Source organism: Centrocercus urophasianus, unplaced genomic scaffold, assembly GCF_019232065.1.
Source record: "Centrocercus urophasianus isolate 14NV4802_14NV808 unplaced genomic scaffold, USGS_Curo_1.0 seq_22, whole genome shotgun sequence".
Lineage (NCBI taxonomy): Eukaryota > Metazoa > Chordata > Aves > Galliformes > Phasianidae > Centrocercus > Centrocercus urophasianus.
The window spans coordinates 13414299-13432591 of record NW_024884778.1 but is presented as its reverse complement, the minus strand read 5'-3'; the positions used below and the strand labels follow the sequence as shown (position 1 = coordinate 13432591).

The following is an 18293-nucleotide window of genomic DNA, read 5'->3' as shown; positions in this document are numbered from 1 at the left end:
TTTTATACTAAAAGAATAAAGATTTTTATTAAGCACTGTAAGTTGCATTCAATAGCCTTCAAATACACCACACCACAATCCATCTACAACCAATCAAACCCAACAGTAGTTCATTCTTGCACAATCCATGAGTTGGGGCAGAACTCCCTTCAACTTACATTAAGATACCTACTTAGCTCTTGCGGGCAGGGAATGGGGAATTACACCTCATTTCTGATCACTAATGTGTGATGAAGAGCATCAGGAGAATTATATGAAAACGAATATAAAGAAATGATTCTGATTTTGAAGTACATTAAGTTTGGAAACACTAACAAAAACATCAAAATGATACAGGTATATTTGCTTATACTAAATTCTTGATGGGAAAGTTCTCAAGAACAAGCCATTTGTTTCCTGCTACAGAAGGGGGGTACTTTTTTTTTTTTTGAAGATTAAAGCTTTTTTTTTTGTTTTTCACAGAATTTCATATTTGCTAATATGAAGGCATAAAACAGCAACAGAGAACAATAATGCATACAGCAATGAGTACACCAGGGTAACGTTGATATTCAAAACGGCTAGATAATTTTTTTTTTTTTTAAGTTTTAGAATAAATGCAACAGAGGTCAATAATCACAAAATTTTAAGGTTAGAGCAAGATCAGTCAATGACTAAACATAGTTAACATCTTTTATAGGACTATTACTGATTATTAGCTTTTTGTTTTGCAAATGGGCACAGTACTTGTAAGAATGGAAGAAAGAGGACAATAACATGCATAATATTAACTACACACTTTAAAAATTATGAACCATGCAGAAGTTTAGCTCAAATAGTAGTACTAATGGTCTACGTCTGATTCAAAACCACATAGTTCATTGATCACGGATGCATGGTATTAGTCACAAAAAGTTTCAGAACACATTGTGTTTATTTTGAAAGGTCATTTGCATCTTCTATGATTTCAAGTTTATCTCCATTTAACTTGCTTGTAAAGTATGTATGATGTATATTTAAAATCAGCAGAACTGCAATATTACTCTATAATTTTTAGTTTCGATAGTTTGCACATTTTAACACAAAAGAACCACATCAACGGTGATGAAATTTAAGAAAGAAAAACTGTGGTTGTGCCTTTTTCCCCCCATAATCATGAAATCAAAGCCTTAAAGAAAGCTTTATTGTGACACAGTAATGCAAAATCAAATATAATGGCATACATATGGTGCCAAGTACTAAAAATTATATTTTAAGCTATATATACTTAAAGACTGCCAAAATTTGTTTTCTTTATATTTCAAAAAACAAAACTACAAGCTTTTGTCATAACCAGTTTAAACTTTATGTATACTTCATTTTAAGTGCGGGAGTCAAATGCTCTTCATTCTCTTTCTTTTTTGTTTTATTGTAGCATTTTGACTACAACTGGTTAAAACTAAAAATGTGTTGTTTAAATCTCTGACATCAAAGAGGGATCCGAATTTCCAAAGTCCTCATTTTTCTCTTACGGAAAGGAAAAAATGTACGTAACTGTAGGCTCTCTTTCTTTCCAGATATTCCTAATCCTGACCCTTCCCAACATCCTTCACCCTCTATAAAAAATAAGTTTACTCTTCTTTTTTTAAGACAGTGGCCTCAAGAGCATCATCTTTATGGCAAACACTGTCTGCATTTAGTGCATTTAAGTGAGGATTTGTATTGCACATTTTAGAGTCATTACTCAAGGCACTTTCAGACTGATTGGAAGCCCTGATGTCTCCTGTATTCCCATTCATCTGGGAAGCTGGTTTTTCCTCATTCACAACTCCGTTTTCAGCCAGGGATCCATCTGAAGACACAATTGAGGATTTAGATTCCTCTGATTTTGACTTAAGTTCTTTGGCTACTTCTTCTGCTGAAGCAGCATAAGGAGGTTTGCCCTATTTTTTAAGAAAAGAAGAAAATTACTGAAGAACCCCCACCACTGTATATTTACAATCCCATACAAGGCACTATGAAAACAGGCAGCATGCAGAAGTACCACAAGTGAGCACCGACCACTGAAACAAGAAGGGGTACACAAAAGGAAGGGCACAGCACAGCTGTTCAAGCAGGCTCAGTGTCTGAGTGCTGCCTGGCCATGCCTTCTGCTGGTAAAATGGTGGTCCTGTGGTAAAATGCTCTTTCTACTCTGACACCTCCCTTATCTCACAGCACAGCAGCTACAAAAGTGTATGGGAATATCAAAACAGGGAATCAACATACAGCTTAATTCTGCTTCTTGCTTTACCTACGTGATAGTTTAATTTTATGATTACATGTTACTCAAATACAAACCAAGACTCATCTTTGCACAATTTTTGGAAGGTGCAAAAGGTACCGTGCAATATTCTCTATTCTAGTCTATATTCCTGAGGGTAGAAAAGCAATTTCATACAGTGAGTGTAGACTGCCTGTAACAAGAGAAATCAGACTTATGCAACTTAAGAATGTATATTTAGTTTTTAAGCATCTGTAACAATGAATCTTAGTGCTCCAAGAACCACAACAGGCTTTAAACGACAACACAAGTAGGCTGGGTTGCTAAGAAGCAACATACTTATCTGGTATGCTGTTAACAAAGTCAAATATTAAGAAATGACTAAGATATGGACATCTTACACAACTCACTGGCACACAGCTTCATGCTTCAATAATCTTAATTTTTACATGCTGAAATCAGCATGGTCATTACTCTCCTGAACTGCCTCAAGACTTTGAAGGTAAAATACAGATCAAGACAGAAAGACCTTATCTTGGGAAGATACAGGCACATTTTCTGTTTGATGAATAGAAATTGCTTATTTCAGTTGCATTCTCCGACCTTCCTCATGTCACCTCACAATTAGTGACAGTAAAGCCACTGGATTCTCCAGAGAGGATCTTGTGCATTTCTCAACCTGGCCCTATGAAAACATTCTTCCCTTAACTGCTCAGGTTTGTAGGACACAGAAGTATACTGTTGCCAGTTAATCTTTACTGGGTAATAAAATCTACTTGTTATGCATTAAGCTTCCCAAGTTATCCCTTCCTGTTAAAATGAACATGTACTACAGTATAGTGACTGACGATGGTGGAATCTGATGAGCTCAGGACTAGTTTGTAGAAAACGTCACTATTTGTGCTCTCTCTCTAGATCACAGGCACAATTTTAGATTAAGATACATGTAATTAAAAATATTTATCATCCAAATTACATATTATTAACTGTGACTGCTCAAATTTGCTGTCTGTTGAGACTGTCTACCATCTTATCTACAGGTACTTCCTACACTGCACTTACACAAGTAAGCCTGCAGGAAGCCTGGCATACTTGGGAGCTCCTACTCTGGGCTTCCTTTGTTTTGTGGGTTTAGGTACTTGGAAACAAGATGCTGTAATTAACATAGTGCTTTCTCTTCTATTCAAAGTACACCAGATAGGTACATCTGTACACAATACACAATCTGAGTAAACAGGAATTTAGCAAGGAAGAAAATTATTTCAAAATATTTCAGTTTTTACACCTGGAATAGCATAAGTTGCTGTGTTATCTGCTGGAGAACATCTCTGCCTCCTATCTGCAAGTACTTCCCCAGACTTAACAATCATGTCTACACGACAAATTGAAGAACCATATGTATATTTATTGTGAAAGTTCTCTGCCTGTTTACTACCCACTCATCCATTACCCCTGGGATCAATAACATTCAAAACTGCATAGCAGCAAGAACAATGAAAAAGGGAGGAAAACACAACTCTGAAGCAACTGGCATTTAATATGAAACATCAGCTTGCTTCAGCTATATTTAAAGGATCCATGGAACAGACAATAATTACAGTCCACAGACTCTTCCTTATATTGCCACTAAAAATGAAACTGTGTTCAAGCGACAAAGGTTGCTGGGCTGCTTCCTAGAAGTTTAGAGTAACTTCTTAGATTGGAGCCATGGAGCAGCAGAACGATTTCCTACTGCTATTATTTGTTTGTTACGACTTTGGACTGTGACTCCAGAAAAAAAACTGAGAAAGAGCGGGGGCGGGAATAGGAACTGCTAATTTGTTTCAGCTTTGTATTTCTCTCATTTTTCCAAATTACATTCTATTCCCACAACTGGTTAGAACTATGCAGGCACAGCCTTCACATCCGCATTTTCCACTTGTGTTTTTATAACTAGAGTGCTAGCGACTGAGATGCAAAACTAGCCAGCCATACACCTCCGGTTGTGCAGCTTATAGCTTCAAATTGTAGGCAAGATCATTGCAATAAACACATTTGTATTTTGAAGCTGTGCTTGTCAGTTTTAGCTAGTCTAGAAATCCATGCTACACTAGCCTGTAAATGAGTGTCAGGCACATGGCTTTATTACCTGAATTGCTCCCTGGCTTTTATAGCCTCTCCCATAGTACCTTCCGCCTCTTCCAAAAGTTCTTATCACTGGAGTGGAAATAACTCCTCTAGGACGCCTATAAGCATTGAGAAAGAGGAAATAAAAATAAACAACAGATTCATACACAAGTACTTGCAATTTCATTTCACTTTCAGAGCGCTTTTTTCCAGCCTTGCTGTCCAGTGGCTAACATTTTCATTTCTGTAACTAACCAGCATGACTGCCTAAACAAGAATTAATGTTCTACTACCTGTAAGTGCAGGACATGTAACAAACTTGTTCTGCTAGCAGTAAGATGATGAATTCTGTGTTTTACTTTTTGAGAAACAATAACTGAGTATTTCAAGCTTTGCAGAAATATTTTCGAAGTGTCAAATTATCCTTACAGTACTTTCAAAACAGAGCTCAAAGTACTTTTACATTAAAAAGGGGGCAAGAATTTTGAACCATTTATAAGTACTGTGCCCTCCATTCACTAACACTCCCCACGCACAGATATGCTCAGACATCTGTAATTTTGAATTTCCCCCATCAAACCTGAAGCAATTTTGTATTTTGCCTTTCCTTCATTCAATTTCTTCCAAGAACATGGGAGAAAAAAAAAAACAAAACAAAACCACAAAGCTTCACAGCCAACACGAAGCCAAGTTTGGATTCTGTTGAATGAAGTCAGGTGGTGCTTTTGTCTGTTTTGTTTTTAATCGATTCAGTAAAGATTAGATCAGATGGAAACAAGTTTTCCATCAGTTACAACTATTTTAATGCAATCAATTACAGAATTACAACTTTCTTCATCGCTGTGTCAAGAACCACAAATCATCTGAAAATTCTTTTTGCTACCTCTGCTGAAAATACACAACTGCTCTACTTTCCTCCAGTTCAATGCCCAATACGAGGCAGTCACAGCATGAAGACTGACTCCTCTGAAGCGAGCACAGACTAGCTATATGCTGCCTGGTGCTCCTACATACCTAATGTTTCCTCATACTTACTGTTCATGTATTTATTGTTTCATTCCTACATGCCAGTGAAGTCCTTGTGAGCTGTACAAAAGACAGCCTAAGAAGCAGCTAAAGGTGTTGCTCGGTTCTGCTGCTTCCTGCTGCACTACAGCAACCCAGTTACACTGAACTGATGCTGCAGAGAAACACTGAGCTGTGCCATGCAAGTCCTCCCGCATTACTAACCCCCTCCACTGAGCAGTATGAATTTAAATAGTGGGTATTCAAAGCCAAAGCAAAGGACACAGGTTAGAATTGTGTCTTACGACTCTTACTACACTCTTTCCAAAGATTTTAACAAGAATTACCCATCCCATTTACTTTTTATGTGGTGAAAGTACGTCCTTCAGAGGGCTGAATAATAGATTTTTCCAACTCAGAGTCGCAGCTCACTAGATATACTGACAGATCAAAGCTAATAAAAAGCAGCTGGTATAACCTTAAGAACATTCAAGTTCAGTGTTGCAGAGACATAAGACAATGCTGTAAACAAGCCTGACATGATACCCTCTGCTGAAATAGATAAAAAAATGAAACAGAAGTGTGAAGAGCTACATGATAAATTGCAGTCAGTGAACTGTGCACTTTCCTAGAAAAGTGCTGGCTAGTAGGAAACCCACAGACAAAGAGCCCAGGCTTCATAATACATGGCCTTAGGTGGAGTAACAGCAGTAACACTTTCCCACTAAGAAACAACAAACAGTAAGAGATGCCCATGGTAACCTCTTGTCTTTGAAGAACTCTTTAGTAACACTAAACTTTAAAAGTTTAATGCCAGTTAGGACTTGATGGAGACAGGAAGATCTAGCATTGACAGCTTCCTTGTCTTTCTGAGGTGACAACTTGAATTCAAACCTACCAGCCCCAAGATAGTGCTTCTTCAGAAAGAAAGGGTCAAATATTTTATGCTCAGTACTCAAAAGCTACAACTGGAGAACAGCACTTCCTCTGCCACAAGGGCATTTTATGGATCAGAAAGGAGCAGCAACACCCCTTCGTATTTCAACTGATACTGCCGAGGAAGAAGCTAACCTGGGACTTTCCAGTGCTTGTCTCTGGTTACTGATGTTTTCCACAAATTCATGTATTTACTTCTTCAGAAAATGGAGGAGCTGCTATTTTATGAAGTCAAGGGTAAGTATGGATGTAAGACAGCTCTGAGCCTGAAGATGCCTCCAGATAATCACTCAGGGGGCCTCAATCTGACAGCAGTCTTGACTGTGGCAATACAAATTACCCGGACATTTTTCACAAACAGGCCCACAGCCAGTGCATTCCACTGAAAAGTAAATATGCAGTGGAGTCGTGTGCCTCAGCATGTCCCTGAGCTTACTCTGTCTCCCACTGCTGCTGTGGAAGAGCAGAGGTGTCCTATGGGTCCTGCTACAGCTGTTTACCTTAGAATACCTGCCTGAAGTGCCTGAAACAACACTAGATGCATGTGTGCACCACTTTAATGTCAGCTCTGTTTTTACACCTATGCTGTTTTCTGCTCATGAGCTTTTCTTCCTTGTTTCTGCTGTTCTTACCCCTCCCTGTCCCCACACCAGCAGATCACTTCTCTCCCTGCTCCCACACTGCCAGCGCTTCAGGTCTGACCATTTTCTCCCTCAGTCCAACAAGACCGGTGTTCCAACAGCTCATACTGACTTTAGCACCATGCTTTTGATACTGCACATTTCTTTTAATTGATGAATAGAGAGGAATCTATACAGTTCAAAACTTAATTCTTCCAGATGCTTCCTAGGTCACGATGGCATAAATATGGCTACTTTCCTCCATTACTTTAATGCAGTCAAACAGTGATACAATACACAAACTACATAACTTCACCACCATCTACCATAATGGATGCAATCTTAATTACAGATGGTAGCTCTGCAGTGCACAGAACAATAAACCCAGGGAAAAAAATATAATCTTAAAGTAAAAGACTACATATTTTACACAAATTACTTTGTTTTCAGAAATGCTGTACACCTGTAATTTCAGCTGTAGTGAAATGGAATGAAAGAGCTGAAGAAAATATTCTCTTAAGCACATCTCCCATCATGACTGTAGCAGAGAACTATTAAACTGAGAAACATCCTTGTTTGCTGCTTTGCAGAAAAATTACATAATGAAGTTATTAAAAAATTTATCACACTTCATTATAAATGCTCTACCGTGACAAAGAAAATAATTGAATGCTGTGACAGTTTTGATCAGGTATAATGTATTTACTGATTTCATGTAAGGAAAAACCCTCGAGCCACCTCCTCGTGTGAAACAATTCAGTACATCTCTCAGACTACAATTTTTTTTTGCGCATAAAAATGCTTATGCTCATGTGAATAACTGATTAAAAACATCTTAAAATGAGTGTAATTGCTTTTCTTGAATACTCAGTGGGCATAATTTACCTAACGTATCTTCAAACGTATCGCAGGAAAGAAAAGCACACCGCACAGGCGGCACTTACCCTCGCGCTGGTCCTCCCACAGAAACGACCTGCAGAGGGAACGGCCCTCTACCCCCTCGTCCACGTCTGCTTCCAGCCCAATGGCCGACTACAGTGCCGGCAATTTCAAGTTTCCCTCCCTGAGAAGGAATAGGTTGGACTCCTGCACATAAAAGCAAAACCAAAACTTGATCTTTTGCAACACTGAAGTTAGTTGAGCACAAAGCTTGCTGGACCCAATTTTATTACTTGTACACTTTCCTCTTTTTGGCAGTGGTAAATTATTTGTTCACACTACGGCCTTTCAGAATAACTGTAACTTCAAGAGTCCTTCTCACACAGCCTTTTAGAAAAACATATACAGTTTCTGAAAAGCAAAGTAATTGAGTACTTCAGTTTCAGGAACTAAAAATGCAGTTTAGATAAGCATCAAGAAACTGAAGTGAAATGTAAGATACCTGAAGTTTCTTTCCTGCACTCCTTATGAAGTACTTTTCGAAAGTTTAGTAACTCATTTTTAGTGAACACCAGCTATTAGCCTAATACACAAATAGCAGCCTAAGATACCTCCATAAAGAAGTTACTAGGCAGAATTATCTGCACTATTGCCACGCTGGTACAAAAACACAGTGAAATAACTGATCTCACTGTAAATGCAGATTTACTCTTTCACTCCAAAAAAAGTGGCTAAAATTGCAAATGCCTGAAATCTGATACCAGCTATTACTCACGCTGCTCATCTATACCTGTGTTTCGCACTTTCAAGTCAAAGCCAGGGTAAAACACGTATTCCAAAAAGCTAAGTGCAGCTGAGTCAGGAGTTACTGGCAAGACCATCAGCACCAAAAGGGTTACAAAACATTGCGTTTACACAGCCACAGTTAGTCTCCAAATGTTAATCAGTGATTTAGTTCCCACTATATTAAGTTCAAAAAGGTTTGTACTTCCCTGTGTAACTCTTTCAGTTTCAAATATATATTGTTATGAGTTACACAATGAAGCGTTAAGAGCTACGCTTGCTTCCAGAATAAGAGCTCACAGGCCAGAAAAGAACAGCTACATGTATGGAAAAATTCCATCCTAAACGAGGGATTGGAATTTACAGATCTCCACTGTCTCACCTAGTGTAGCAGAAAAGCAATGGACACACAAATAGACCAGCCTCACACCTACGTCCAGACTGACACTGACGTGGAATGAGTTAGCAGGAACACAAGCCGGTAACTTCTACGCTACGTTGTGCTGCAGAAAGCTCAAATCGTCCCCACATTTTAGGAAAGGACTGTTAATGCAATCCAGCACAGCTCAGCGCATGACAGGCTGCACCCTCATGTTTCAAAGCGCAGGAGACAGAAGGGTTCGTTGCGTTTGCAGCTATTTATTCTGTGCCCAAAGGAGGATTTCTAGGCGCGAGAGGCTGCCGCTGAGAGGTGTGCGGGCCGGGACAGGCCGGCAGCAGAGCAGAGAGCGCGGCCTCGCAGCAGCCTGAGGCTGCGGAGGGGAGAGCCGAGACAGTTAAGGAGAGAGGGAGACTGGAGTCAGTAGGAAGCCTCAGACCAAACCGTGAAGTGAAGGAAGCTGTTGGCAGAAGCTCTAAGAAAAGGGTTCGGGGTATAATTACCGCCCTGAAACTTGCTAGTCCTGTTGCTGTCATTGCCAGAGAAGGCTCCGGAGTGTCCTGCCGCTGCCGCCACCCGGAAGGCCCGGTAAGCGCCTGTGGCTACTGTTTCCCCATAAGGGCCTCCGAAGCCATAGACTCCTGTTAGACCCAGGGTAAAGAAAGACAGGGGAAAAGCTGTGAGGGGAGCAGGCATCAGGGAAAGCCCCTAGCAGAGCCGCTGCCACCTCCTTCCTTCCTCCCAGCACGGCGCAGGGCAACGCAGTGCCTCTGGGACAGCCTGGCCGAAGCCCTCCCGCTGGGCTCTGCCACCTGCAGCCCTTCAACTGGCTTTGGAACAGCCATCCCAGCCTCCGCGGCGTGATGAGCACCGAGATACTCACAGCTACATTTTGGTTACAGTGGTGGCACCTCAGTGACGTCCTACTCATAAAGCCCAGCATCAATACATCTAAGGCCCTCTGTGACCGGGGGTGGTTTTGAGGAAGGAGATGATACCAGAAACAGCCAGGAATGGTTTAATCAGTGCCCTCCAGTATTTACGCTCGAGGGTGCCAACTGCCCACAGCCAAATGGCTGTGGCAAAACAGAGGAGAGGGAAAAGCTGTCTTCAACCCTGTCAGACCATGTCCCCTCATTTATGAATCAACATGAACGTTTTGAAGCAAAGTATGGTTCAAGTAAGAGTCTTCTCAGATCATCCAGTGTTGACTTGTTCATCTTATTTTTGCTTTTTCATACAGTAGCTGTATAAATATTTTGATCTGGCACAGCTACTAAAAATTCTGACGGAAATATGCAGCAATACAGCACATTCCATAATGCCAGGCTATAGCTAATAAAAGTAACAACAAAACGCAGTGATTGGCACAGGACAACGTGTGCCAATCACTTCTTTTGACATATCTTTCCTATGAAACCAAACACCAAACCAGTTCAGTTTGGGGAATGCGAAGACAAGATAACCCTTCACGCCAATGAGCTTTACAATGCTGTCCCATCACTTACCAGCAAAGCCTCTCCCCCTGCCCTGAGGTGGTGGGACTGGCCCAAAGTGTCGAGGATACATAGAAGCTGGATAGAAAGGCATGGCAGGTGGAGGTGGGAAAGGGAGAGGATGGTTCTGCCTGGAGAAATTTAATCCTTCTAGGATGCTCTGACGCATCTTTTCAACCTTGGCTGCCTGCTCAGCCTACGAATAAAAAGAAGGTCATAAATGGATGTTAGCATTCTGATTTCAATTCTCTAAAGCTGTATTTATGAAACAAATTCAGACAAAACCAAAAGAACAGAAGGGTAGATAAGTACTGCAAAAACTTTCATAAAGCCAGCTAGTAAATTACAATCATCTATCTTGCATATCTTCTAACAGTCCAACAACATATCAAATGTTCACAAAAAAATCACTGTGTATCAGCAGAGATGAAAGTCTGAATTCTGAGACAGTTTAGAAGTTGGCAACGTAGAAATCTTAAAAGGAACTGAGAAACATCAGCCTGTAGCGTCCTGAAAACTTAATGCAGTCCTTTAAGCTTTAAAGGGAATAATCATCATAAACTTGGGCTGCAAAACCAAATTTATGTCTGGAGGCTAAGGAGTCCGAGTGTGACCACAGCCTCCATCAAGATTTAATCTAAAAGGAGTTTCCCTTGAGTCAGAAATAACAAATAAGCTCTTTTGTTAAAAGACTTCTTATCTCCCTAACAGTCAGCAAAAATAAAATGCTTTGGACATTCAGTAAACTATCAACTTCATCTATCTCCTGCTTTCACAGTTAGATAATAATTTTGCACAAACTACGTACATCAAAAATCTAATTCGTCTTTATCTTATGATGGGTGCAAGAACTGTGAAGGAATTTTGAGCATAAGAATCCTAAGATGACCTCACAACCTGTAAAATAAATTAGAAATTTTCATTAATTGTAAAACCCCAGCAGCTTAGTTCTTTGTGACGCTACCTTGGCACAAGAAGATGACTTGAATGAAGGAATAGAAAGTTTTCAACTCAGAGTAAGCGCTTTAGATCATAACTGCATTCAAATTTCAGTTTGCAGAGACAGAAACAATAAAAATGGACATCAGTGTACTTTTCCAAAACCTACCAAAATGCCATTTCAACCATCAGCAACAGAGCCAAGATTAAATAGAGCTGACAGGTCACTACTGACAATTCATTTTGTATTTCCCTCTTAAGGAGAGATGAAACATGAAGTAAACGAGTGATAAACCAAAATTCTGTACACCTAATATTCTGCCACACTTTTGCAACTACACACCTGACCATCACAGAGGTCAATGAGCGGAACTTTCTCCCGGCTTGCTTTGATGAGCTTGGTCTGGAATAACTTTCCATCAAAATACATCCATGGACAGCAGTGCTCCCATGGAATCGGCTGTCCGCAAGCATCGTTTGCAAAAAGTGCCATATCGACACCACTCATAAATAAAGCAGACAGCTGAATTCCTCGGGGATCGAGATTCTCAATCTGTTTTGGAAAGAAAGACAAGTTCAGTAAGAACATAATGAGATGCAATTCAGTCATTCCACCAGTGGCATTATTTGCTAATTGAAAACATAGCGATTTTAAAAAGTTGTCAGACTTTTCACATGTAAAGGCCAGTCTGACCAGAAGAATCCATGTGAAGCTATAATCTGCATACGCAAAACTGCAGTGCTCTGGAAGGCTGTTCCCATCCCTTCAGTCTGTAGGTAAGAAATAGAAGTGAGAAACTATTTCCTTAACAACAAAGCTTGATAAGCAATTTGAATACAACTCATTATCAAGAAGCCAGCAGAAGTTTTACTTAAAATACGCACCTTACATTTGTGGCACACAGTGCCTGCAACACGTACAGTGCATATTTAAGCATTAAGATCACTGATAAATACACAGTGCGGGGTTTTTCTAAACAATGCTAAAGCTATTATAGCAAATGAAAGCTTTAAAACACGTACAGAAGAAATCACAAGTAGACATTTTCATTTAAAAATTCATTCCTTTTGAGATACCATTTTTCACAAAGTTCCAGGAATGAGCTCAATGTTAGCATTCAATTTTTCTGCCCATGTACCACACTTCCTTCCCAATGTTTTTAATAATGGACATTATAACTTGGCTTAAGATTATGTTATTTCAGAATGTCTCTTATTGATGATGTTTTTATGAATACAACAACTTCATTTGGGACAGATACACAAAGGCAGAATTACAGAATGAATAACTGCTGACAGTGATAGCAAAAAAGTATTTGCTTGCAGCAACTACATTCTTAGCTGTAGAATAAGGAAACAGCAGCAATGATGTTTTCTAAAATACTTTTGGAAATACCAGCAACTTCTTGGGAACACTTTAAACATCTCGGCATTAAATTCTAAAATTAAACTGCATTACCTTCCTTATGCATAACCTTTTATGTCCAAAAGACTATCCAATCATTTTGCAGATATACAGCTGGGATCAAACTCAGCTTCTTTCTGTCAGCAGCGAGAGAATGACTAAAGAAGTTTTTCCTGCTTATTTTGATGTTGCTATTTGGTATATGGAAAGACTATTCAGTTGTCCAGTTAACTCTGCCACTAACATTGCTAACATGAATTATCTACTCGCTGTGTGACAAGTTCAAATAGATTCTGACGTGTTTTCTTTCCCTAACATTTATAAGTACTTCTATGGCTAAGTGTTGGGGTTCCACAAGCAGAGTGATTTGGTTTATTTCATTGAGACTGAGAAGTCTTTGCCAGGTTGCCATAGGAATGCAAGTCAGACTCTGCTTTCACACACAGAAAAGAAACTGTCAGTTGCTGGTTTTGAAAATGCTCTTGCTGACCAAGTTGTAGGGGCAAATCATTACTTAGAAAAAACTAATAGCTGAAGTCCGCATGAGCTTAATTGTAGTTTCTTTTGGGAAGAACTCTGCTAGGATTGCTGCTTTTGTCTGTGCCCCTTGGCAGTGTATATACCCATGAATATGAATAATTCTGGGAGCTAAGTACCACATTTTCCTCCCTAATTTAACTAAGGAGAGCACGTATCCAAGCACGGCTCAGAACAGAACCAGTCACTCATCTTTCCTGACTTAAGTCTTGCATAAAAGTACCTGCAAGACTACCTGAACTGACTTCAACAGGCTACATGACAAGGTGATCAGCATCTCCCCTCCTTCACTACACTGATTAAAAACAAAGAGGAGTTATTAAGCTCCCTATACATCCAGACATCACTCCGAGCTTCCATTTAGGAAATACACTGCCAGGGAAATAAATGTTATGTACAAAAAAGTAACTATAACTGTTTCCATTCAGAAAAACGTTTACTTCAAATTAAGTAATAAATTATACTATTTTGAGTACAGAACTTAGGTTCAGAACAAATTTCTGATAGCAACATAAAAGCAAAGAACAAATCTTGTATATTTAGTTCAAGGCTAAAGGCTAGAAGAGGAAATTTCATTGTGAGCATGTGAAAGCTAGGTGAGGAAATAGCCCAGAGTAAGATGTGGCAGAGAGTGATAGGCAATGCAGATTTACAGTTACAACAGCACACCAACAACTCTATTTGTATCTACTTCCTATAATACCGTTGCATTAGAAAAAGAGAAACTTTGAGATCTTATCTTTTAAAATACTGAAATTAATTTTTCCTAGAGTTCTGCATTTAATACTTACTAGGTATGATCCACTAAATTAGCAACGTGGGCAAGCTGAAAACAAATCTCTGAAGTTATGGCAGTGAAGAATTACCTTGAGTTCCTGAAGCTGGTCAGGTTCATAGAGCTTTGGAGACAATGCTTGGGCAAGAAAAGCATCAAGTTCCTGGCGACGAAGTATACGAACCCCTGGCCACTGTACCATGTACCTGCAGATGAAGCCAGCTGTTAATCACAAGCTTCCTTCCATTGACAGATGACAAATCAAGGAGCATTTTACTTGATCAGAAGTCAGCGGAATGCAACAACAAGAAGAATTTTTTGTTGGTTGTCTAGACTTGAATAATTAAAACAGACAAAATACCAAAGAGATTTAAAGATTAAATTAAAGATCGCACTGAAGACAGACTAGCTGTGAATGAATTATGAAATTCACAACAAGGCAGTCTGCTTCCAAAGAAGGAGAAGATAGGCCACCAAAACAGATAAGTGATAAGCCTTGCGACATACCTACAAATTAAAAAAGATTGCCTTTACAAAAAAAAAAAAAAAATGGTAAAAAGGTTTTGTGAATGTGGTCTCCAGGTAACGTATTAGTCAGAAATTACCTAATCAGTGAATTTAATTCTCGTCATTTATAACAAGTGTCCAATAAAACTTCATGTCTTAATAAACAAGAACTTATACACGCCCTATGTTACAGGAAAGAAACACTGCTCAAATGAAAGAGGAGCTCCACTTTGTTTAAGATGCTATTAAGTCCATTTGTTGTTTTTTTTTGTATTCTTATTGTTCAATGAAGAGAAAAAGAAACAATCTTTACTCTTCCAAAGGCAAGACAAAGTAAGGTAGAACTGGAAACAAACCTACATTCATCATTCTTAAATGGCTTAAAAATTCTCCTGTGCAGCAAGTTAGCTTGTAAACCTGGCTGAAGCCAGGGTTAGTTATACTGACACAAACCTTCCCAAAAAGAGCAGCATCTTTCATTCTCAGTTCAATTTTCTATCTGAAAATTAAACACAGCGAGTGATTTGAATCTTGTCACCTTCTCTTTAATACTATACTTCAAATGTTGGTTATCACCATCTCAACCAGATGAGTAACTACCACAAGGAACCTGACAGAGCATCGTTCACATGAACTTTCCATCTCAGCAAGCTGCTAAGCAGCTGTTCTCTGCAAAGCTCACTCTTTCACTTTCCAGCCTCATCAACCTAAGATGCCAAATGTATGGCTTTTTTTTTTTTTTTTCGAAGCCAAAACCATGAGTACAGTGAGGGTTAATTAATTCAAATGCTACAGAGGCCTCTTAGCAACACAAGAATTTTTCCTTCTTCAGTTCCTTAGAGACTGAAGAAAGAAGCCTTGAAGGATACAGCACGCTTTAAAGACTACCAAAAGCGACGTTCTAAAAATGATACAAGACCCTTCTTCCAAAGCTGCAAGTGTTGTGTTAAATATATCACAGAGATTAACCTGTACAGTAAAAACTTTATTTCATTCTGTTTTACCTTCAGATAACACTGACCTTAGTACACAACAAAGCACCATAAGATGAGTGGGCACATTAGTTGGATTGAGCATTGCTGGTGTATCTGATCTCATACAGGCCAAAAACGCCCTCATTCTTCGGTTCTTGTCTTCTACTGCTTTTCCCAGCCACAGCTTCTTCAGATTAGGACACGTCCATTCCCTGAAGGCAAGAGCTTCCACCAGCTCAGGGGTTTGCGGAGACTTTCCTTTGTAAGCAGCCCATTCCTTAATTATCACTGGTGAAACTAGAAAATGATAACAGATGAGAAAAGTTAAAAAGGTTTACATATTTAAAACCTTGTACGCAAGAGATCCTGATCTAAAAAGTATCCCTTGGACATTGCTCTGGATCACACTGTTGAACTGGCAAGTCAGACTCCGTGTGGACCATTTCTAATTGCCATCACTTACAAAATAAGTACATGCAGCCAAGAGTACACTAAGAACATTACATTAATAATTCCAAGTTGATAAGCAACACAGAAGAGACACATTCATTTTCTAAAAGAACATAATTTGAAAACGCAACTTTCCTCTAAAGTTGATTAAAAACCTACAGAGATACAACACATTCAATACAAATATTTTCCATTTCCAGCCTTTTAGGAACAATATGATTGTACTGATGATAACTTAAATGAGATTTAAAACTTAAGCCATGCTTGCCTGTAATTCAAGTAATGCAAAGGAATTAAATCTCAAATATGGGTTTAATTAGTTGGGTTTTTTTAACCTAAAAAGATCAGAACACACTAATTTTTGTAAGCCTTTCGATAAAAAAGCAGTGCTGTAAATTAAGAGGCTACTGTTTTTGTGTGTGCTGTGCTATCATCTATAAGAACAGTGTTTGACTCTACACAGATGCTAAAGCATCTCCCCTTTTCACATATGAAGACAACTAAACCAGAACACAAGTTTAAAGTCAAGACTGACAAATGATACCTTTGGCCTTGGAGCGACCCCAAGTTTGACACAGCCCCAAATTTGCTTGCACTCCTCTTAACTCAGAGCCCAGTTATGCAGTGTGGAAAGATTCAAGGAGCTTGTTAGTGAAGCTTCAGGTTACAGCCCAGACAAATTGCTTTGCTAGTGAAGCAGTGCATGAGACAAGATCTGCTCTTTCTGCTGGAAGCCTCCCTGTTACAGATCGAGAAAAGAATGCTGCTGGTGCCGGGATAGCTCTCACAGCTACAAAGTCTCCATCAGCAATCAGACAGCAGCCTTACACGTGATTTTATGATTAAGGTCAGGCAAACCATGGCAGAGGCCACCATCTGGATTTAAAAAGAAGCTCTGGACCATCTTAAAGCAATCTCTCCTGCTTATCTGGACTAGAACTACTACAGCACTGTAGCTACACCTCACAGACAGCAGGCTAAGTTTTACAAAGATAATGTGCAGCAATGAAAATAAATATGCTGATATATTTAGTTGGTAGCCTCACTGCAAAATCATGTTCTATTTTGGTTGCTACCAGATTTTATATGCTGCTAAGCTATTTAAGATGGGCTTTAGCAGCCAGCAGAGCACTTTGTTATTTGCAAAGGATCTATCACACTGGTGTTTACTTCTTGTTTAGGCCTGGGACAGCAAGCATGAACACGTAAGATGCATCTTCTGAAGGCTTTCAAATAATAGGGCTGTTCCAAAAGTAATGCCTTCTGTTTTATGATGTTGGCCCATGATGTCAAAAGTGTATGGTCATAAAGCAGTAGAGGCTGAAACTTTCTGCCAATATTCCATTACATTTTGTTGCCTTATGACAGATGGCAGCAAAGGGGCAGTCTGACAAAATGGTGCCTGACAAAGCAGTGCAGATGAAGCAAAGGGGTGTCACTGAATTCCTTCACGTGGAGAAAACGGCCCCTACGGACATTCACTGATGCTTGCTGAACATTTATGGAGATCAAGGAGCATACCATAGAGCACACTGCCCATCCTGGCTGTACTGTCCTACCACACCCACTCTACAGGCCAGATTTGGTGCCTTCCAAATTTGATCCATTTGGACCAATGAAAGATGTACTGCATAGGCAACATTTATGCTAGCAATATCACCACTGTATCAGCTTTGAAATGGGAGTAACCTCTGCTGCTGCAGATTTTTACAAGCATGGCATGCAGGCCGTTGTTTGTCACTGGCAAAAAATGCAGAGCTAATGGTGGTGAATATGTTGCGGAATAGTGTTCTGCAGCAGATAATTTACTCTACCAAGAAGTGCTATTGCACTCTTTGTGCCTGTTGTAATTTCCATGGAAACAAATAGGAGGCATTCCTTTTGGAGCAAGCTACATAATTACTCTGGATCTGGGAAGCAAGAGATTCTTTCAGACCAAAACTTCTTAGTCCTTTCATAAACAGCTAGGGATCACAACGAGGCTACTACACAGAACAGTTCCAGTCAAAGATTCCAGTTCAGCAATGAAAAAGCCAACTGCTGACAACTAAGTTGTGTTCTGGAGTTCTACTCTTCTTCCCTTCAAGCTCCTTTTGATACTAGAGGCACTATTGCTAGCTACACTCCACATCTCTCTTTGGATGCCCTGTCAGAGCCAACCAGATGCAAACTCTGTAAGCGCCACACTTAAAGCATTCCCAGAAGACCACTTACCCAGCTTCCATCACTTCCTTACAAAAGACAACTGCAAGGATAAAGACCTTTGCAGAACACAAATGTT

The 18293-nt window shown here is 39.5% G+C and overlaps 1 protein-coding gene across 2 annotated transcripts in view; it reads right to left on the bottom strand.

Annotated features, from left to right (window-relative positions):
• FAM120A (family with sequence similarity 120A) overlaps positions 1 to 18293 on the bottom strand; it is a 49436-nt gene continuing 31143 nt past the window's right edge. Inside the window, exons 11-18 of one of the 2 annotated variants that reach the window (XM_042823871.1) lie at positions 15610 to 15859; positions 14173 to 14287; positions 11708 to 11917; positions 10438 to 10621; positions 9433 to 9570; positions 7833 to 7974; positions 4350 to 4446; positions 1 to 1901 (exon numbers count right to left, since the gene is read on the bottom strand). In XM_042823871.1, the coding sequence (XP_042679805.1) occupies positions 1590 to 1901; positions 4350 to 4446; positions 7833 to 7974; positions 9433 to 9570; positions 10438 to 10621; positions 11708 to 11917; positions 14173 to 14287; positions 15610 to 15859 (1448 nt within the window). In that variant the 3' untranslated portion in view covers positions 1 to 1589. The remainder of the gene's footprint in view (positions 1902 to 4349; positions 4447 to 7832; positions 7975 to 9432; positions 9571 to 10437; positions 10622 to 11707; positions 11918 to 14172; positions 14288 to 15609; positions 15860 to 18293) is intronic. The other variant, XM_042823873.1, reaches the window with a different exon arrangement.